This window comes from Chiloscyllium punctatum, chromosome 44 (genome assembly GCF_047496795.1).
Source record: "Chiloscyllium punctatum isolate Juve2018m chromosome 44, sChiPun1.3, whole genome shotgun sequence".
Taxonomy (NCBI): Eukaryota; Metazoa; Chordata; class Chondrichthyes; order Orectolobiformes; family Hemiscylliidae; genus Chiloscyllium; species Chiloscyllium punctatum.
In genome coordinates, this window is record NC_092782.1 from 38,533,887 (window position 1) to 38,554,323 (window position 20,437).

Sequence of the window (20,437 nt, forward strand, 5' to 3'; positions counted from 1 at the left end):
AATTTCCTAAACTTTAACTCATAACTTGCATATTTTATATTGGAAATCGTTTGTTTAGTAGATCATAAATATAGACTCAAAAGTATAAAGGGCAATCACAAAAATAAATGATCCAGTGCAAGGTGACATTAATTTCATAATCTTCACAGTGATATTCATGGTACAATATCAGTAAATAGGTACAAAGGTCATTGTCATACACAGAAGTTCAATTATGGAAGCAGATTACAGCTGAGTGAATAGTCTGTTGCACTGCAAAATAACAGTAGTGCAGAAAATAATGAGACTAAAACATGTTAAATAACCAGGGCCAGATAACTGCTGTCCCAACCTGTTTTGAAACAAGTAGGTGAGAACTTTGCAGATGTCCTAACTCCTATCTTATAAAGATCGTTTGGTTCAGAAACCATTCCTTTGGATTGAAAAATTTCTCATATGGCTCCAGTATTTCAGAAAGATGAGAGTGGGAAACAGGAAGTTATTGACCAATTAGTTTAACATTCCTTGTCAAAAATGACTGAATTTGAATATTTTTTAGCTGATGAGAGAGCTGATGGTTTTGCAAAGCATTTGTCATACCTGGCAAACCTCACTGAAGTGTTTGAAGAGATGACTAAAGTAGTAACAGAGCAATATCTATGGATCTTATTTTAATAGATTTACAAAATGCATTTGATAAAGTTTTAAGGCTACTAACTAAAGGTGAAGCTCATAAATTTGAAGCCAAATTATTGATCTGGTTAGGAAATTGATTCAGTGGCTGGAGACAGTGAGTAGGAAGAGTGGAATGCAAACTACTTGATAGGATATGAGTTGTGGGAGAACTTGCCCAGATTAGTGGAAATTAGTTTGGAGACGGAAGGAACTTCATTTCTGCCTTCTTCTATCTTTCCTGAGGAAGTGTTTGGAGTAGAAGGGAATACACATACTAAATCAAGAAGGAAATTAAAATTGTTAGGTAGGCAAAATAAAAAGGCATTTTACATAGATTGTCTTATCTTTCAACAATGGATCAGTCCCAATTAATGAGTGAAAGTACTGGAGCCTCTCATGGATGTTTACCACCTGACCCATGAAAAATGTTCCAATTAGAAAGGCCATTTGTACTTATGAGAGTGGGATAATAATGTCATGGATGTCCAAAGGCTGATTCAACTTGAGTACTAAAATTGGATAACAAATGTTTAAAGTCTGAGCCTCTGGATTACTATTACTATTACTATTACTACTATGACGCTACCTGACACTTTGAGATCTGACTATATGCAACCATACCAAGAAATTCATTTTAGTGAATTCCCCCAACTTGAAAGTCCCAGATGCTATCATCCTGTAACAGCAAATCATACACATATTCAGGCCTTCAAGATAGATTGCCTGATGTTTACTCGGCAACAAAAGATGCCATTTCTTTCACTATCTCACTTAATATTGGAGGGCCTTCAATAAAATCAGTAGACCAACAACACAGTGGATCAGACCATCACCTGGCTAAAGGAGAAAGTTCACTGCTTAGATTGTTTGGAGATATTTGCAAAACATGCTTGAGAGGGTAGTGCTTATGGTAGTGTCCTGTTCTTTCATTATACCTTTAATGAAAGATAATTAAAAACCCATTGTGAATCCCATTAATGTCTATCTTATGAGTGCCCAATTTTAGCGGGTAATCTGGCCCAGCCAACTGAGACAACAGCAAAAATACTATAAGAGTGGTAGTGATGGAAGTGTTACTTTCAGAAGGGACTTCAGACAAAGTCCTACATCAAAGATGAATGTGTAAAATTAAAGTGCCTGGGATTGGGAGTAGTGAGAGATGGTTAGAAAACTGGTTGGCAAATGGGAAACAAAGAGTAGGAATAAACAGATCATTTTCCAAATGGCAGGCAGTGATAATGGAGTATTGCAGGGATCAGTGCTAGGACTCTAGGTATTCACAATATACATCAATAAGTTGAACAAGAGAACTAAATATAATATCTCTAAATTTGCAGACACAAAGCTAGGTGGTAGGGTGAGCTGTGAGGAGGACATAGAGATACTTCAGTATGATTTGAACAGTTGAGAGTATGGAACATATGAAGTTATGTAGTTAACTTAATGGAATAATGCATGCATAGGATCATGTTACAGATGAGCAATAGCTGGGCTCATGTAACAGATAACGGTAACACACTATGATAGGTTAGTTAAATCACGTGATAGATGAGCTAATGCTAAACATAATGGTGATGTAATGTGATAGGTTGACTGTAAAGTAGCAGAGCAGTGTGGCAGAAGATGATCAGTTTAGAAAGACAAAGCAAGCTAGTATGATTGGTTATGCTAATGAAACCAGATAAGCGTGGAACTAGAAAAGTATAAACAGAAGGGGCCCCAAGAATGTGTAGGCAGACAGGGAAGACATTTTCTGACTGCCACAGCTTTTGTTTGCAAATAAAATTTCAAATTCGTAAAAGATTTTCTGTGTCAGAGTATCAGGTGATCTTTCCACAACAAGAGCATGGGCAAATGCATGGCTGGTGCAGCATAATGAAGATAAATGTGAGTTCATCATTTGAGATAGCAAAACTAGGAAGCAGATTATCGTCTGAATTGCTAAAATTTGGGAGAGGGGAATGTGCCACAAGACCTGGGTGTCTTCAGTTACTGAAAAATTGTATGCAAACGTTGTGCCAAACATGACACAAAATTAAACTAATACGTTCTGCCTGCCCTTGGTCCATTTCCCTCATATGTTAACATTCATAGAGGGCATTCACATATAGGTGTGGGATGTCAAGCTGCAATTATGCAGGACCTTGGTGAGACCACACATGGAATCTCATGTGCAGTTTTGGTCTCCTTATCTTAGGAAATATATTCTTACTATAGAGGGAGTGCAGTGAAGGTGTACCAGACTGTCCTGGGATGATAGAACCGATATATGAGGAGAGGTTAAATCCATTTGGAATATGAGTGGATCTCACAGAAACCTATATAATTCCAACAGGACTAGACGGGGTATGTGCAGGAAGGATGTTCCTGATGACGAGGGAGTCCAGAACCAGGGGTCACAGTGTAACAATATGGGGTGTACCATTCATGACTGAGATGAAGAGAATTTTTTTTTCACCTTGAGACTGGTAAGCCTGTGGAATTTGCTACCACAGAAAGCGGTTAGGCCAAAACTTTTGTATGATTTCAAGGCTAAGTTGGATAAAGGTCTTGGGGCCAAAAGGATCAAAGGGTCAGAGGGGAGTGATAGCAAGGAACAAGCTATTGAGTTGGATGATCAACCATGATCATAAATAATGGTGAAGCAGGCTTGAAGGGCCAAATGGCCTACTCCTGATCCTATTTTCCACGTTTCTATGTAACTATTGTAATGCTAAGAGATGACAGCTTCGTGCTTATTCATGCTACTGACATGCCCTGAGAGCACTATGTCAATTCTCAAACTGAGGGACCTCAAACTGAACATAGATTCATAGGGCCTCATAGAAACATAGAAATTTTGGAACCGGAATCTGCCATTCAAACCCTTCAGCCACTTGAGCCTGTTCCACCACTCAAATGAGATTATGGCTGATTTGTGGCCAAACTCCATATGCCTGCCTTTGGCTCAATCCCCCTGAATACCTTTGTTTAACAAAAAATTAGTTCCAAACCTCTACCACTCTGTGTGTAGAATCCCTTCCCAACATCTCCCCTGAATGGTCTGGCCCTAAACTTTAGACTATGACCCCTAGTTCTTGAATCTAACTGGTGAAAGTCGTTTATCTTGATCTACTTTGTCTTTTCCTGCTAATATCTTGAAGACTTCAATCTGCTAACTCCTTAACATTCTAAACAGACCGAAAACAGGCAGAACTTGCATAATCTCTCCTCATAATTTAACTCCTGAAGTCATTCTTGTAAACGTATGCTGTATTCTCTTTCTAAGACCAATATATTTCGCAATTTGGAAAATTAGATCATAAGGCTGTGCTACTTTTCCCGGCTTACAAGCAGAAACTGAAGTGTGTGGATCCAGTATGGAAAGTCATACAGTGCTGGTCTGAGGTAACGAATGAGCTCCTACGTGACTGCTTGGAGTTGGTGGACTGGTCCAAAATCAAGAACTCAGCAGTCAACCTAAATGAGTATGCCACTACCATCAGACTTCTTCAGTAAGTGTATAGAGGACTGTGTGCCAAAGAAGTTAACCTGAGTGTTCCTTGCACTGGAAACCATGGACAAATTGGGAGATCCACTGAAGTCTAGATCTGAGGTGTTCAAGTCAGATGACCCTGACCTATACAGGAAATCTAGGTACAACCTTTGCAAAGCCATCAGGCACACCAAGATTCAATACCAAACTAGGCTAGAGTCTCAGAGTAACCACATGAACAAGATATAATGGGCTACAAATATAAGATTTAATATAATTTAAAATTTAGTATAAGATAATCAGAGGATTAGATAGGGCGGACAGTGAGAGCCTTTTTCCTTGGATGATGATGGACATAGCTTTAAGTTGAGGGCTGATAGATATAGGACAGATGTCAGAAGTAGTTTCTTTACTCAGAGTAGTAAGGGCGTGGAACACACTACTTGCACATAGTAAACTCGCCAACTTTAAGGGCATTGAAGTGGTCATTGGATAGGCATATGGATGAGAATGGAATACTGTAGGTTTTATGGGCTTAGACTGGTTTCACAGGGAGGCGTAACATTGAGGGCCAAAGGCCCTATACTGCAGCATAATGTTCTATGTTCAAAGCAAAGTCAGGCAAAATTGCTGACAACAATGTACCCCTCCCTGATGAGCTCAATGCATCCTATGCTTGTTTTGAACAGAAGGAAGGTGAAATGTTGTCACCTGCCCTGACAGTCTCAAGGTACCTCGCACTCGCACAGTCAGCCCTGCAGAGATCAGATTGGCCTTGAGAGTGAATCCATGGAAAGTGACTGACTCAGATTGAGTCCCTGGTCACACGCTCCGATCCTGCATGGGCAAGCTAGCCAGAATATCCCAAGGCAGCTTTAACCTCTCCTTACTCATATTTATGCCTTCCACCTGTTTCAAGAAGACCATTATCATCACAATGCCAAAGAAAAACCAGGTAGCATGCCTTAATGACTACCACACAGTGGCTCTGACATCCATCATTATGCTTTGAGAAATTAGTAAACCAACTCCGACTTCCCAAATTGCCTTGATCCACTATAATTTGCCTAACATCGCAACTTGTCCGTGGCAAAAGCCATTACCCTAGCCCTACACTCATCTGTGGAACAAGAGTAGCATTGTGTCTCAGTGGTTAGTACTGCTGCTTCAGAGAGCCAGGGACCTGGGTTCAATTCCACCTGTGGGTACTGTGTGGGGTTTGCACATTCTTCCCATATCTGCATGGGATTATTCCAGGTGCTTGCATTTTCTCCCACAGTCCAGAGATAATGTTGGACCAGGGTGGACAAAGTTAAAAATCATACAACACCAGGTTATAGTCCAATAGGTTTATTTGGAAGCACTGGCTTTCGGAGTCAGAAGAAAGAACAGCACTCCAAAAGCTAGTGCTTCCAAATAAATCTATTGAACTATAACCTGGTGTTGTGTGATTTTTAACTTTGTCCACCCTAGCCCGCAGACCCATCGAGTCCACACTGATCTTCCGAAGACCATCCCACTCAGACCCACCCCATCCCTGTAACCCTGTGTTTCCCATGGCTAATCCACATAACCTGCACATCCCTGGATACTATGGGCAATTTAACATGGCCAATCCACCTAACCTGCATATCTCTGGACTAAGTTAAAAATCACACAACACCAGGTTTTAGTCCAGTAGGTTTATTTGGAAGCACAAGCTTTCAGAGTCAGAAGAAGGAGTAGCACTCCGATATGATTTACCTGGATAGTATGCAAAACAATACTTTTCACTGTATTTTGGTGCATGTGACAATAATAAATCAAATAAAAAATCAAGTTCTTCCAAAAGTGTGGTGTCCAGATCTGTACTCCAAGTGGGGTGGAACCAGAGTTTTGCATAGCTGCCAGCACAACTTTTCTGTCCTTATACTCCAATCCTCTAGACATAAAGGCCAGCATTCCATTATTCTTTTTGATTATTTTCTGCATCTGGTCTTGGTATTTTAAAGATCTATGCACTCAAAACCCCATATCTCTTTGAACATTCACTGAATTTAACTTCAAACAGTCAAGAAAGTATCCTGATCCATCCTTTTTCTGTCAGGTATGGATAACCTTACACTTGCTTACATTGAAATTTGTCATAATTTTCCCAATCACCTAGACTACCAATATTACTTTGTAACTTTATGCTCACATCAACATTGTCTATAACGCCCCTAATTTTGTGTCATAAGCAAATCTTGTGTATATGACTTTCTATTCTACTATCCAAGTCATTAATAAATAATGTGAATAATTAAGGCCCTAACACACATCCTTGTGGGACATCACTCATTATATCCTGCCAATTTGAGTACCTCCCCATTATCCCTACTTTCTGTCACCTGCCACTCAACCAATTTCTCAGACATGGCAGTAATTTGCCCTCAGTTCCTCAAGACTCTACCTTAGTTAACAGTCTCTTATATCAGACTTTATCAAATGCCTTCTGGAAATCCACATAAATAACATGCATTGATATTCCACCACCTTGGCCACTACTTCAAAACAATTCAGGGGTTTGTCAGGCATGACCTACCCATCATGAATCCATGCTGGCTCTCCATGATGAACTGAAAATTCTAGGTATTCAGTTAGCCTTTCTTTGATTAAAGAAAGACTCCAACAATTTCTCCACCAAAGATGTTAGGCTAATTGTCCATAATTCCCTGGTTTTCCTCTTTTCCCTTCTAAAAAAAGCAGAGTGACATGTACAGTTTTCCAGTCAAGAGGATTACACCTGAATCTAGGGAACTCTGAAATTATAGTTAGCGAATCTGCAATGTGCTCTCCAACTTCCTTTAACACCCTTGAATGGAAACTGTCAGGTCCTGAAGATTTGTTCTGTAAAGTAAAGTAAAGTAACTCATCAACATATCTGCCATTTTCCCCATCATCATTAACAACATCCCCACTTCCAATCTTTCATGAGCCAACACTGCTTCTGACTACCCACTTTCCCTTTATGTTACTGTAAAATTTCTTTTATTGATTTTGATGTCCCTCGCAAGTTTCCTTTCATAATCCCTTTTAGCAGCTTTTATAAACTGCTTTGTGACCCTTTACTGGTCTATGTATCTTTCACATTTGGCAGGATCTGTTGCTTGTCGCTTCTTCCATGGCTATTTTTTCTGTGAAGTGGAGCTTTTCCCTCTTGGGGGTATTCGCTGGTTCTGTATTGCATTAAATACTTCTTTAAACATCTTCCTCTGGTCAGTTGTTTAATCCATTAGCAGATTTTCCCAGTTTACTGTGGATAGTTTGTCACATCTCATTAAAGTCAAACCTATCAAAATCTAAAATTCTAGTGGCTGAACATGCTTTTCACTTACATTTAGCAGGGCTAATCCACCTACCCTTTGGACTGTGGGAGGAAACTGAACATCAGGCTAAAATGCACAGATATGGGGAGAATGTGCAAACTCCACACAGTTACCAAAGGCTAGAATCAAAATTGGGTCCCTGGCACTGTGAGGCAGCTGTGCTAACTACTGTACCACCATGTTGCCCTAAGCAAAATGCTTAGGGCAACATGCTTTTGCTTAAGAACTGTTTTATTGTTAAAAAGAAATCTGCAACATAGCTTGCTTATGTTTCAATGAGAAACCACGTTGTTAAAATGAGAACAAAACAAAATATGGAGTTTTCAAGTCAGATTTCAGTCTAATAATAATACTTGCAGGTCTCATAATTGGATACTGTATGCTTTATTAACTGTGTTCTCCACTTGTCCTACCATTTCTCATTCCTTATGCATGCAAATACCCAAGTGTTGCTGCCCCTACCCATCCTTTAGAGAAAGGCATTTTATTATCTACTGTTCCTTAATGTTCTTTTTACTAAATGTATCTCCTCACACTTTTCCGCAATGGTCTTCAACTGCCAACTCACTCCACCAACTTATCAATGTCCTTTTCAAATTCTACATTGTCCCCCTAGGTTTACAAGGCTTTCATATTTTTGCAAACTCTGAAACTGTCACCTGCATTCCAAGAACTACATCATTAATATAAATCAGGAAAAGCAAGTGTCCCAATACTGATCTCTAGGGAACTCTACTTCAAACATTTCTTCAACTTTAAAAAAATCTATTAACCAATATGGTTTCCTATCACTCAGTCAATTTTGTACATATTGTGTTGTCCCTTTTATTCCGTAAACTATAATTTTTCTCAAATCTGTTGTGACACTGTATAGGACAACTGTTGAAAGTCAGTGTACAGCACACCAATAGCATTAATCTCATCAATGATCTGCTACCTCTTCTAAAGCTCCAGCAAATTGATTAAGATTGATTTTCCTTAAGAAATCCATGCTGGCTCTTCCTAATTTAACACATTTGTCCATGTGACTATTAATTCTGTTTATTTTCAGCTATTTGTTTTGTTTTCAGAAATTATTGTTTTCAGATATTTCCCCATTACCAAAATTAAGTGGATTAGTCTGTAATTGCTTTGTTTATGCTTACACACGTTTCTGAGCAAAGGCATAAATGTTTCCAATTCTCCATTGCTTTGATAGCACACCTGAGACCAGGAAAGACTGAAAGATTACAGCCAGTACAATTTCCAGTCTCATTTACTTCAATATCCTTAAATGTATTTCATCTGATTCTTTTCCATGCCAACTGTTGGTGCCAGTTTATCAATTTTGAACCATAATATTGACTGAGTTTTCTTCTCAGCTACTATGGTTTGGGTAACATCAGCTTCCTTAGGTGCAAAATATTAATTTAATACTTCAGTTATGTCTGCCTTTTTGGCCCCTAATCACTCCATCTCCTTCGTTTACCACCTTTTACTGTTTATGTGCATATCAAAGACTTTGGGATCCTCTGTTAGCTGCCATCTTTATTCATAATCCTCTTTGCTTTTCTTCTTTGCATTTTTCCTTCTGTTCTGAACATTTTATATTTAGCCTGGTTCTCAATTGTATTTTTCACCTAACACCTGTCATAAGCACACTTTTTTTCTTCTTTATCTTAATTTCTATTACCTTTTCATCAGGGAATTTTGGATGTTTTAATTTTCCCTTTTGAAGTAATATGTCTTGATTGTATCTGAACCATCCATTTGTAGGTATCTCATTGATTAACTACAGTTTTTTCATTATCTTTTATTTCTTCTCATTTTTAAAAAACTTCTGGTTTTGTAATGGTACCAGAGAATAGCTAATTTGTAGACTTTTTACTGTATCCCTGTACTTGAGTACATGTGACAATGAAATCTAATTCCAATTCCATTATTGCCCTATTAAAATTGGCTTACCCCATTATTTACTCTTACACTGAATTTTCCATTATATTTTTTCTCAGCCATTCTAAACCTTATAAAATTGAATGATCACTGTTCCCTAAATGTTCCTCCACTCTCTTGATACAGTTGGCCTAGCTCATTCCCGAGAACTAGGTCTAGCAATACCTCCTTTATTGGTGGACTGCTGTAGAAAATTCTATGAATACTAAGAATTCTTACCTTTCTCTACCCTTATCACTATCATTATTCAAATCTATAGATAATTAAAGTCCCTTATTATAACTACTCTTCATAAGCTGCACATCTCTATAATTTCTGTACAGAGTTGTTCATCTGCATTCTCCCCAATAAATTTCACTAAGAAATGTAACTGCATCCTTGTTTCTTAGCATTAGCCAAATCGATTCTGTCCCTGAACTCTGAGAGATCCTCTTTCTCCATTACTTCAATGCTCTCCTTAACCAATATTGACAATCTTCTTTCTTTACTTACATTCCTATAATTCCTGAAAATCCTGTAAGCAGAAATATTTAACACCCAGTGCTGCTGTTCCTCAATCATCACAACATCCATAATTCCACATGATAACTCACCATCCTTAGTTACTATTGTCTGAATTCATAAACACGCAGTTAACTCTGCTTTTTAATTTTTCATTTCTCCTTTATTCTGATTGCTGCTGTTAACTTATTATTCACTATTCCAGTATGTTGTGCATGCTGGCATTATTCTGTAATGTTTTCTCCTGAGTTCCCACATCACTGCAGAGTTAAAGTAACCCCAACCGCACCAGCAAAACACCCCACAAGGAACTCACAACTGGCTCTGTCAGTGCAACCTGTCCAATTTATACAGGTGCACTTTCTTTTAAGGGCTTTAGGATCCTGGGGCAAACTTTCAATTAAGCCACTGTACGGAGATAGGAGAGCTTGGCAGAAGCCCAAAATCTAGCCATGTGAAAGACACATGTACAAAAATCATATGGTGCAGACCAACTAGCATTAGGTAGTAGAGTTCATGGAAAAGTCTTCAATAATGAAAATTATCATTAGAACCTAGTATATACTGAATACCATGTATTGTAGTATTTTGTATTTTTAAATACAAAATAAATTGTTATAAAGAAGCCTAAGCCTGAAGACTGTTCTTGATCTTATCTTCTCCTCACCTGTCTGTCTTGAACCCAAATTCTCAACTTGAGTTAGTCTCAGGAATTTGAAGCTTTCTTTCTTGTACCATCTTTGCAGACACACAGTCATGTGTTTTATCCTCCTATTTCTGCACTGACTTGTGCAAGGTACTGGAGAATCTAGAGACTACTACTTTTGTGGTCCTTCCTCTGAACTTTCTACCAGTAGCCATATTTTTAAATGTAGGATCACATCTCCCTTCCTAGTTACATTAAGGTACCAATGTGGAGCATGACCTCTGGCTGATCACCCCTCTCAGGAGAATATCTTGCAGCAACTGACATTGATGGCCAAGTGGTATTATCATTAGACCATTAATCCAGAGACCCAGATAATGTTCTGGGGGTCCAGGTTGGAATCCCACCACAGCAGATGGCGGAATTTGATTTTTTTTAAAAACAGAATTAAGAATCAACTGATGACCATGAAATCATTGTCAATTGTTGGAAAAATCCATCTGGCTCACTAACATACTTCAGGGAAGGAAATCTGCCATTCTCACCTGATCTGGCGTACATGTGACTCCAATGTGGTTGATTCTCAATTGCTCTCAAATGGCCTAGCAAGCCATTCAGTTATACAAGTAGCCATGAAGTCTCAAAGAAATGAAACTGGGCGGATCACTGGGCATCGACCTCAGCAGCAGAAAAGGCAATGGCAGAAATTGCCCTGTCGACCCCAAAAAGTCCTCCTCACCAACATCTGAGGGCTAGTGCCAAAATTGGGAGAGCTGTCTCACAGGCCAGCCAAGCAACAGCCTGATAAAGTCATACAGAATCATAACTTACAATGTGTCACCATCACCATCCCTGGATATGTCCTATTGACCAGCAGGACAGAGGTAGCAGCACAATGGTATACAGTCAGGAGGGTGTTGCTTTGGGAGTCCTCAGCATTGATCGGAATCCCATGAAGTCTCATGGTTTCAGGTTAAACATGGACAAGGAAACCTCCTGATGATTTCCATGTACCGCCCTCCCTCAGCTGATGAATCAGTACTCCTCCATGTTGAACAACACTTAGAGGAAGCACTGTAGATGGCAAGGGCACAACATGTACTCTGAGTGGGGGATTTCAATGCCCACCAGCAAGGGTGGCTCGACAACAGTACTACAAATTGTGCTGGTTGACTCCTAAAGGATATAGCTGCTAGACTGGGTCTGTGGCAGGTGGTGAGAAAACCAACAACAAACATACTTGACCTCATCCTTACCAATCTCCCTGCTGCAGATGCATCTGTCCATCATAGTATCAGTAACAGGAACCATCACATTGACCTTGTGGAGATGAAGTCCTGCCTTCACATTAAGAATAACCTCCATCGTGTTGTGTGGCTCTATCACTGCGTTAAAATGGGACAGACTTCGAACAGATCTAGCAACTCAAGACTGGACATCCATACTCTAGCTTAATCTGTAACCTCATGGCCCAGCATATCCCCTATTCAACCATTACCATCAAGCCAGGAGATCGACTCTAGTTCAATGGAAAGTGCAGGAGGCATGTCAAAAGCAGCACCAGACATTCCTGAAAGCGAGGTGTCAACCTGGTGAAGCCACCAGACAGGAGTACTTGTATGCCAAACAGCATACGCAGCAAGTAATAGAGCTAAGCAATCACAACCAACAGAATGGATTTAAGCTCTGCAGTGCTGCCATATACAGTCATGAATGGATGTGGATGATCAAACAACTCACTGGAGGAGGAGGAGGCGGTGGCACCACAAATACCCCCAATCTTAATGATGTGGAATTTCCGCACATCAGTGCAAAGGTGAAGGCTGAAGCTTTTGCATCAATCTTCAGCTTGAAGTGTTGTGTGGATAATTCATCTTGGCCACCTCCAGTGGTCCCTGGAATTATAGATTCCAGTTTTCAGCCAATTCAATTCATTCTATGTGATATCAAGAAACAGTTAGATACATTGGCTATTGCAAAGGCTACAGGCCTGAACAACATTCTGGCAATATTACTGAAGACTTGAGCTCCAAAACTTGCTGCTCCCCTTGCTAACCTGTTCCAGTAAAGTTACAACACTGGCATCTACCCAACAATGTGGAAAATTGCCCAGTTATGTCCTATACATAAAAAGCAGGACAAATCCAAACCGGCCAATTACTGCCCCATCAGTCTACTCTCGATCATCAGTAAATGATGGAAGGTATCATCAACAGTGCTATATGCAACACCGGCTCAGCAATAACCTGCTCAGTGATACCCAGTTTGGGTTCTGCCAGGGCCATTCAGCTCATGAACTCATTACAGCCTTGCTTCAGACATGGACGAAAGAGCTAAATTCCAGAGGTAAGGTGAGAATGACAACCCTTGGCATCCAGGCTGCTTTGATTGAGTACAGCATCTAGGAGCCCTACAACTGTGGAATCAATGGGTATTAGGGTGCAAACTCTCCAGTAATTAGAATCATACCTGGCACATAGGAAGATGATTATGGCTGCTGGAGGTCAGTCATCTTTGCTCCAGGACATCTCTTCAGGAGTTCCTCAGGGTAGAAACCTAGGCATAACTCCCTTCAACTGCTTCAGTGATGAGCTTCCCTCCATCATAAGGTCAGAAGTAGGATGTTTGCTGTCAATTATTGCACAATGTTCAGCAGACTCATCAGACATTGAAGCAATCTGTTTCCAAAGGCAACAAGATCTGGACAAAATCCAGGCTTGGGCTGACAAATGGCAAGTCACATTCACACCACACCAATGCCAGGCTATGACCCTCACCAATAAGAGACAAGCTAACCATTGCCTCTTGACATTCATTGGTATTACCATCACTGAATCCCCCACTATCAAAATCTTGGGGATTATCATTGATCAGAAACTCAACTGGACTCACCAAATAAATGCAGTGTCTACAAGAGCATCAAAGGCTAAGAATACTGCAGCAAGTAACTCACATTCTGACTCCCCAAAGCCTGTCAACCAAGGCACAAGTCAGGAGTATAATGGAATACTCCCCACTAGCTTGGATGAGTGCAGCCCAAAAATGCTCAAGAAACTTGGCGCATCCAGGACAAAGCAGCCCACTTGATTGACAGTTCATCCACACACACCACCACTGATGCTCAGTAGCAGCAGTGTATACTATCTACATGATGCACTGCAGAAATTCACCAAAGATCCTCAAATGGCACCTTCCAAAGCCATGACCATCTCCATCTAGAAGAACAAAGGTAGCAGATATATGGGTACACCACCACCTTCAAGTTCCCCTCCAAACCACTCACCATCCTGACTTGGAAATATACTGCTGTTCCTTCACTGTTGCTAGGTCAAAGTCCTGGAATTCCTTCCCTAATGGTAATTGTGGGTCAACAATTCAGCATTTCAAGAAGGCAGGTCACCACTACCTTCTCAAGGGCAAGTAGGGATGTACAATAAATGCTGGCCAGCCAGCAACACCCACATCCCATAACTGAATTTTTAAAAAATTGTATCACCCAAATTGGAAGGCTACCATGTAACTTGCTTTCTTTCCTGCAAAGAATCCTACCTATTAAAAGAATGACCTACTATAGAAAATGCTCTGTTGCAACCAAGTTACAAACGAAGTAAGCTAAGCTGATTTGTTGATAGGCTCCATATTTATGTGCCTGCTCCGAGAAGGAAACTCACCAGCTCCAATTCCTGGGATTGGAGGTTCATGAGTGCTTTGCATGTGTGATTTACTGACCCATGTCAGTCTTTGTAAACGGTTTGCTTGCAAGTGAGCCAAAAAGCCTGTCAGATAATTAATTGCTTCCTAAGAAATGTATATATACATTATCTACATATGCATTATTGTATTAATCCAAATTTGACTCTCTTGAAAATTAAGTGTATTTCTATTTAACATATATGACGTATATTTTTTAAAAAGACCAATCTTGCAGGCATACATAAAAGCTAAATACATGTCATTCTGCTACAACGTGCATTTTGTTAATGCAAATTCACTGTAATGCGATAGATGAATTGGGGACACTGTTTCTAAAGTGTGAACTTTTAAAGCATGTGTTGGTTGTAATGCAATTCCTGCCCCATTAGTTTAAATGATGCTAGTATTATGCGATTTTCTTATAACATAGGATTGCACAAGAACAGAACTACCGCATTACAGCAGAACCGATTGTAGTAATATACTTCTAATAACACCTGAATTTTACCTGTAATCCAATATCAGTAACTCCTGAACACTCTGCTACTGTAAACTCTGTTATCCTGGTGTTGTTGGAAAGACTTCCTAAACCCTGTCAAGGAACCAATGGAAATTGAAAGAACTATTGAAAAAAAAATTAAAAATCAAGTTTCGTTTAGTCTAGATTATTACAATAATAACCAACAGATTAAGTGAATCATGACTGTTGTCAGAAAACTGGGCATAGAGGGGATAAGCTCATAATTTGATTTACTAAGTGAATGTACCACATGTTAAACTAGATGCTAAGCAGACCAACGTCCAAAAGGGATGATAATAAGTAGCTTAAAACCTTTATTTTTACCTTTTAATGAAGTTTTTTAAAAAAAATTTATCACCCAAATCCAAGATGTTTATTCTGCAGCCTGGGATGATGTGAAGTCTGAAAGGGTTAATGCTGAAGACTGGGACCACCCAATCTTATGATGTCATAATGTCTTAGGCAAAAAAGGAAAAACTACTTCATAGAGTCAGAGTCAGACGAAAAGCACAGAAACAGACCGTTCAGTCCAACTCGTCCATGCTGACCAGATATCTCAACCCAATCTAGTCCCACCTGCCAGCACCCAGCTCATATCCCCCCAAACCCTTCCTATTCATATACCCATCCAGATGCCTTTTAAATGATGCAATTATACCAGCCTCCACCACTTCCTCTGGCAGCCCATTCCACACATGCACTACCTTCTGCATAAAACGATTGCCCATTAGGTCTCTTTTATATCTTTCCCCTCTCCCACTAAACCTGTATCCTCTAGTCTGGACTCCACCAGCCCAGGGAAAATACCCTGTTTATTTATCCTATCCATGCCGCTCAATTTTATAAACGTCTATAAGGTCACTCCTCAGCCTCCGACATTCCACGGAAAACAACCCCAGCCTATTCAACCACGCGCTAGAGCTCAAATCCTCCAACCTTGGCAACATCCTTGTAAATCTTTTCTGAACCCTTTCAAGTTTCACAACATCTTTCTGATATGAAGGAGACTAGATTGCATGCAAAATTCCAAAAGTAATGTAACCAATGTCCTGTACAGCCACAACATGATCTCCCAACTCCTGTACTCAATACTCTGACCAATAAAGGAAAGCATACCAAACGCTTTCTACAGTATCCTTTCTACCTGTGATTCCACTGTCAAGGTGCTATGAAACTGCACTCCAAGGTCTCTTTGTTCAGCAACACTCTCTAAGACCTTACCATTAAGTGTATAAGTCCTGCTAAGATTTGCTTTCCCAAAATGCAGCACCTTGCATTTATCTGAATTAAACTCCATCTGCCACTTCTTCGTCCATTGGGCCATCTGATCAAGATCCCATTGAAGAAGGTTACCTCAGCTTACAATGTCCACAACACCTCTAATTTTGGTGTCATCTGTAAGCTTACTAACTATAGGTCTTATGCTCACATCTAAATCATTTATCTAAATGAAAAAAGTAGTGGATCCAGCACTGATCCTTGTGGTGCTCCACCTATTACAGGACTCCACTCTAGAAAACAACCCTCCACCACCACCACCCTCTGTCTTCTACCCTTGAGCCAGTTATGTATCCAAATGGCTAGTTCTCCCTGTATTCCAAGATTTCTAACCTTGCTAGCCAGTCTCCCACGCGAAACCTTGTCAAACATCTTACTGAAGTCTATATCAATCACGTCTGTCGCTCTGCCCTCAATCCATTTTGTTACTTCTTCAAAAAACTCAATCAAATTTGAGAGACATGATTTCCAACACACAAAACCATGTTGACTATCCCTAACCAGTCCTTGCCTTTCTAAATACACATACATCCTGTCCCTCAGATTCCCTCCAACAACTTGCCCACAACCGACATCAGGCTCACTGTCTATAGTTCCCTGGTTTGTCCTTACCATCTTTCTTAAACAGTGGCACCACATTAGCCAACCTCCAGTCTTCCGGCACCTCACCTGACTACTCCACCTCTCAAAGTGGACAATACAGACTTTTTATCTTTGCTCTCCCAGTTGTCTTTGTAACAATGTCTATCTCACTAAATTAAACTTTTACCTGATTGCTATCATGCAATAAACTACATCTTGTTTAAGACAAGACCAAGTGACTTCCTTTTGCCATTTTAGAGCAAACAAGCCCTGTAGAGACAGTCGGAAAAAGATGACGATGGCATCTATCTACTCAAAACATGCTGACAGTAATTAGCAGAAAGTGAGGACTGCAGATGCTGGAGATCAGAGTCAAAAAGCGTGGCACTGGAAAAGCACAGTGCATCAGGCAGCATCCGAGGAGCAGGAGAGTCAATGATTGGGAGTCGGTCAGCCATGGAGGCTGAGAGATAAATGGGCTGGGGCTGGTGGGGTGGATGCTAGCTTGGAAGGCGATAGGTAGATGGTGGGGGCTGACGGTGATAGGGTGAAGCGGATAGGTGTGAAGGACGATAGACAGGTAGGACAGTTCAAGAGGTGTTTAGATGTGCAGGAAATCTCTGCCGGATGTTGAAGGATTTTTTGGGGCGTTGGATGGAATGGTATAGGGATCAAAGGATCCTTGCACATTTGGCAGAGATTTTCCTGCACTTCCAAACACCTCATCTACTGTGCCTGTTGCTCCCGATGTGGTCTCCTCTACATTGGGGAGACAGCACACCAATTCATGCAACAGTTCAGGAAACATCTCTGGGACATTCACACCCAATAACACCACTGCCCTATGGCCGGCCCCTCCACTCCCTCTCCCATTCTGACAAGGACATGCAAGTCCGGGCCTCCTCCACGCCCAAATCCAAAGCCCGAGGAGGAACGCCTCATCTTCTGCCTTGGGACCCTCCAGCCACACGGCATCAATTTCGATTTCACCAGTTTCCTCATCTCCCCTCCCCCCCAACCTTATCCCAGATCCTGCCCTCCAATTCAGCACCGTCCTCTTAAACCATCCTACTTGTCCATCGTCTTTCCCATTTTTCTGCTCCACCCTTCTGCTCCACCCTTCACCCCCCAACATTCATCCACCTATCACCTTCCAAGCTACTTTTCCCCCCAGACTCATTTATCTCTCAGCCCCCTTTGCACCACACCCACATTCCTGACGAAGGGCTTATGCCCGAAACGTTGACTTTCCTGCTCCTCAGATGCTGCCTGACCTGTTGTGCTTTTTCAGCACCACACTTTAAGACAGCAGTTAGCATCATGTGAAACTCATAGCTATGCCATACGAAGCAGGCAAATTATTGAATTTCTAGGCCCAGAAAACTTACAGTTGCAATTAAGTTTTTAAAATTTGACACAGGTAAGATTCAATTTCACCCTTTCATTGGACAATTCATTGAAGTTTTCAGAAGAAACAGAATTTTATCATCACTAAATGTCAACGCTCACAGTCTCCATTTTGGGGTTGATTAAAAAGGTGTTTGTTTATTGTGTTAGTACAGTGTAAAACAATTCAACATGCAGTTTTTAAAAAATGTTATTTTAATTATTGCTCATATTGCTCATATGCTTTGGTGGTTCAAATTAAGTTACAGTTTTACATTTAAACAAAATGTTAATAGGGAGCAATATATATCTTATATAATATCCTGAAGACAAAATTATAGAAGTGATGAGTCAATGAAATGCTTAAAATTAACTCAGCTTGTCACTCAAAGTGATTATTACATGCTAAAGCTGTTAAAAAAATTAAAGAAATATTAGTATGTAATAAAATGAAATATGGCAGGCAATGAGAGAGTTTTTCACATATTTTTTTCAATTCATCCAACATTTTGTCTATTTGTCTGGTTATGACTGATTATCTGCTTTCATTAAGCTAGAAGGCTCAAATCTACTTTTAGCTAGAAACTGAAAGAACTGTTGGTTATTTTATATGATGAATAAGGTCATCAGTTATTGAACTATATATTGAAAATATATGCAGGCTCTTTTTGACAACCACCATAAAGCCAGTGAGAGTGTAATTAAACTTGCTGAAAAATTGGAGAGAAGTGGTTACTTAAGATCTTGCCAATTCTGAGAGATCTGGTCATCTATAGAATTTCCATTTCCCCAGCAGCAGGGTGGATTCTATGCTCGATGAAATAGGAGGTACTTCAGTTGTTACTTTCTTGGAAATTGTATAATTGGGGAGGGTTGAGAGTAATGGGAAGAATTAGATAGCGGAAGCAACAGATGATGTTGCTGAACAGAATACAATTTTTATATTATGCCACAGTTGATCTTGGAGAAATTATTTATCAGTGATCCTGCTAAACATTCATTGAAAATAACAGATTTCTGTTTTATCACTCAGGAAATCTTTCTTGATATACTCTCCAATAAATTTCGTATCACATTGGAGGCTGACCAGGGCAATGAAGTCTCTCCCTACTGATCTTTATGTTCCATGTCCTAAAGCAATCATATGGATTTTTAGGTAAATAGCATTTACTGTTGACAGCATATAGATTTTTAGGTAAATAACATTTACTATTACTTCAGAAAACATTTTTAAACCTGCTCTTGTACGTTGGTTCCTGTTAGATCAATGGTGTTCAGAACAGGCAAGTTTCCGAGCCACTCAATCCCACTGTCAGTTAAGCATTCACAGTAACGCAATCTCAGATGTGTTAAACTATGACACCTGAAAAAGTTACAATAGATTATAGGCTGGTTATTATAACATATCTGTTCATCATCTGAAATTTTGCACTTCAATTCATGATAAGAATGAAAACTGATTTAACACAGTTTCAACACTATGCTGTTCGTGGTATCATGTATTTGATAACATATTGAAAAAAAAATTGTACTTCAGGAATGTTAAAAATATTTAGATTTCACTACAACCTAAAATAAAATTTACTAAATAAATTATGCCATTTTCCATTTATAAGTTAAAAAAGGGACCAAGTAGTGATTTAAAAAGACCTGCAGAAGATAATACAGCAAATTATTGCTTGAATAGGATCTGATGATGTTGCTCCTTTATCAAGGTTATGTTGTCCTTGGGTTTTTTCAGGGGTGGCATAAATGCAGAGGTTCCAGGTGTCTGGTTTGGAAGGGTTTTAGGGCCAATTTGATTATAAGTAACAGATACTGCCTCAAGAAAAAGGCTTTCAAGTAAAAAAAAAACACTTATACAGTGAAAGGCAAATGGCCAGTTCCCTCAGCTCAGTTTTTCTCTGGTTTGGTTCGGTTTTTAGCAGTATGGCTACATGGAAGGAGGTGTTCCATGCTGAATCTCTCTGCCATTTCTCTCTCTCTCTCTCCTGTAAGATCCAGTGTTTGATTTTGCTCTCTTTGCCAAGGGGTGTTTATGAGAATTGTTGCAGAAATTTGGAACAGCATTAAATTGGAATAATCTACTGGGTTTTCAGATAGGTTGTTGTTCTGTATTCTGTTCTCTTTTGTTTGTGATTCATTCAGTATTCTATAATTAAATTCTGTTTTGTTTATATCTTTATACCTGCTCAAAACAACTGGAAAAGGTAGGGTCTGGGCTACCTTCTTGAAATGTTTTGAGGGGCTCTGGCCTAGTCCATAACAGATTGGGGGCTCATCCAGGATTTGTTCCAAAATTCCAAATTGGTATTAGGGTTGCTGGACTCAAAGGTAGTAAGTGGTAGGTGTTAGTGTCTTTCGTTCTGGGTGTTGAATTTGGTTAGGTTATCAGTGCTTGGTATAGTAGTGTTTCTTTCAGT

General features: G+C 39.8%; 1 protein-coding gene across 2 annotated transcripts in view; it reads right to left on the reverse strand.

Moving 5' to 3' along the window:
• Positions 1-20,437, reverse strand: part of LOC140466890 (F-box and leucine-rich repeat protein 13-like) — a 110,594-nt gene that overhangs the window by 44,790 nt on the left and 45,367 nt on the right. For both annotated transcript variants that reach the window (XM_072562667.1, XM_072562666.1), the window contains exons 6-7: positions 19,251-19,377; positions 14,757-14,840 (exon numbers count right to left, since the gene is read on the reverse strand). In XM_072562667.1, the coding sequence (XP_072418768.1) occupies positions 14,757-14,840; positions 19,251-19,377 (211 nt within the window). The remainder of the gene's footprint in view (positions 1-14,756; positions 14,841-19,250; positions 19,378-20,437) is intronic.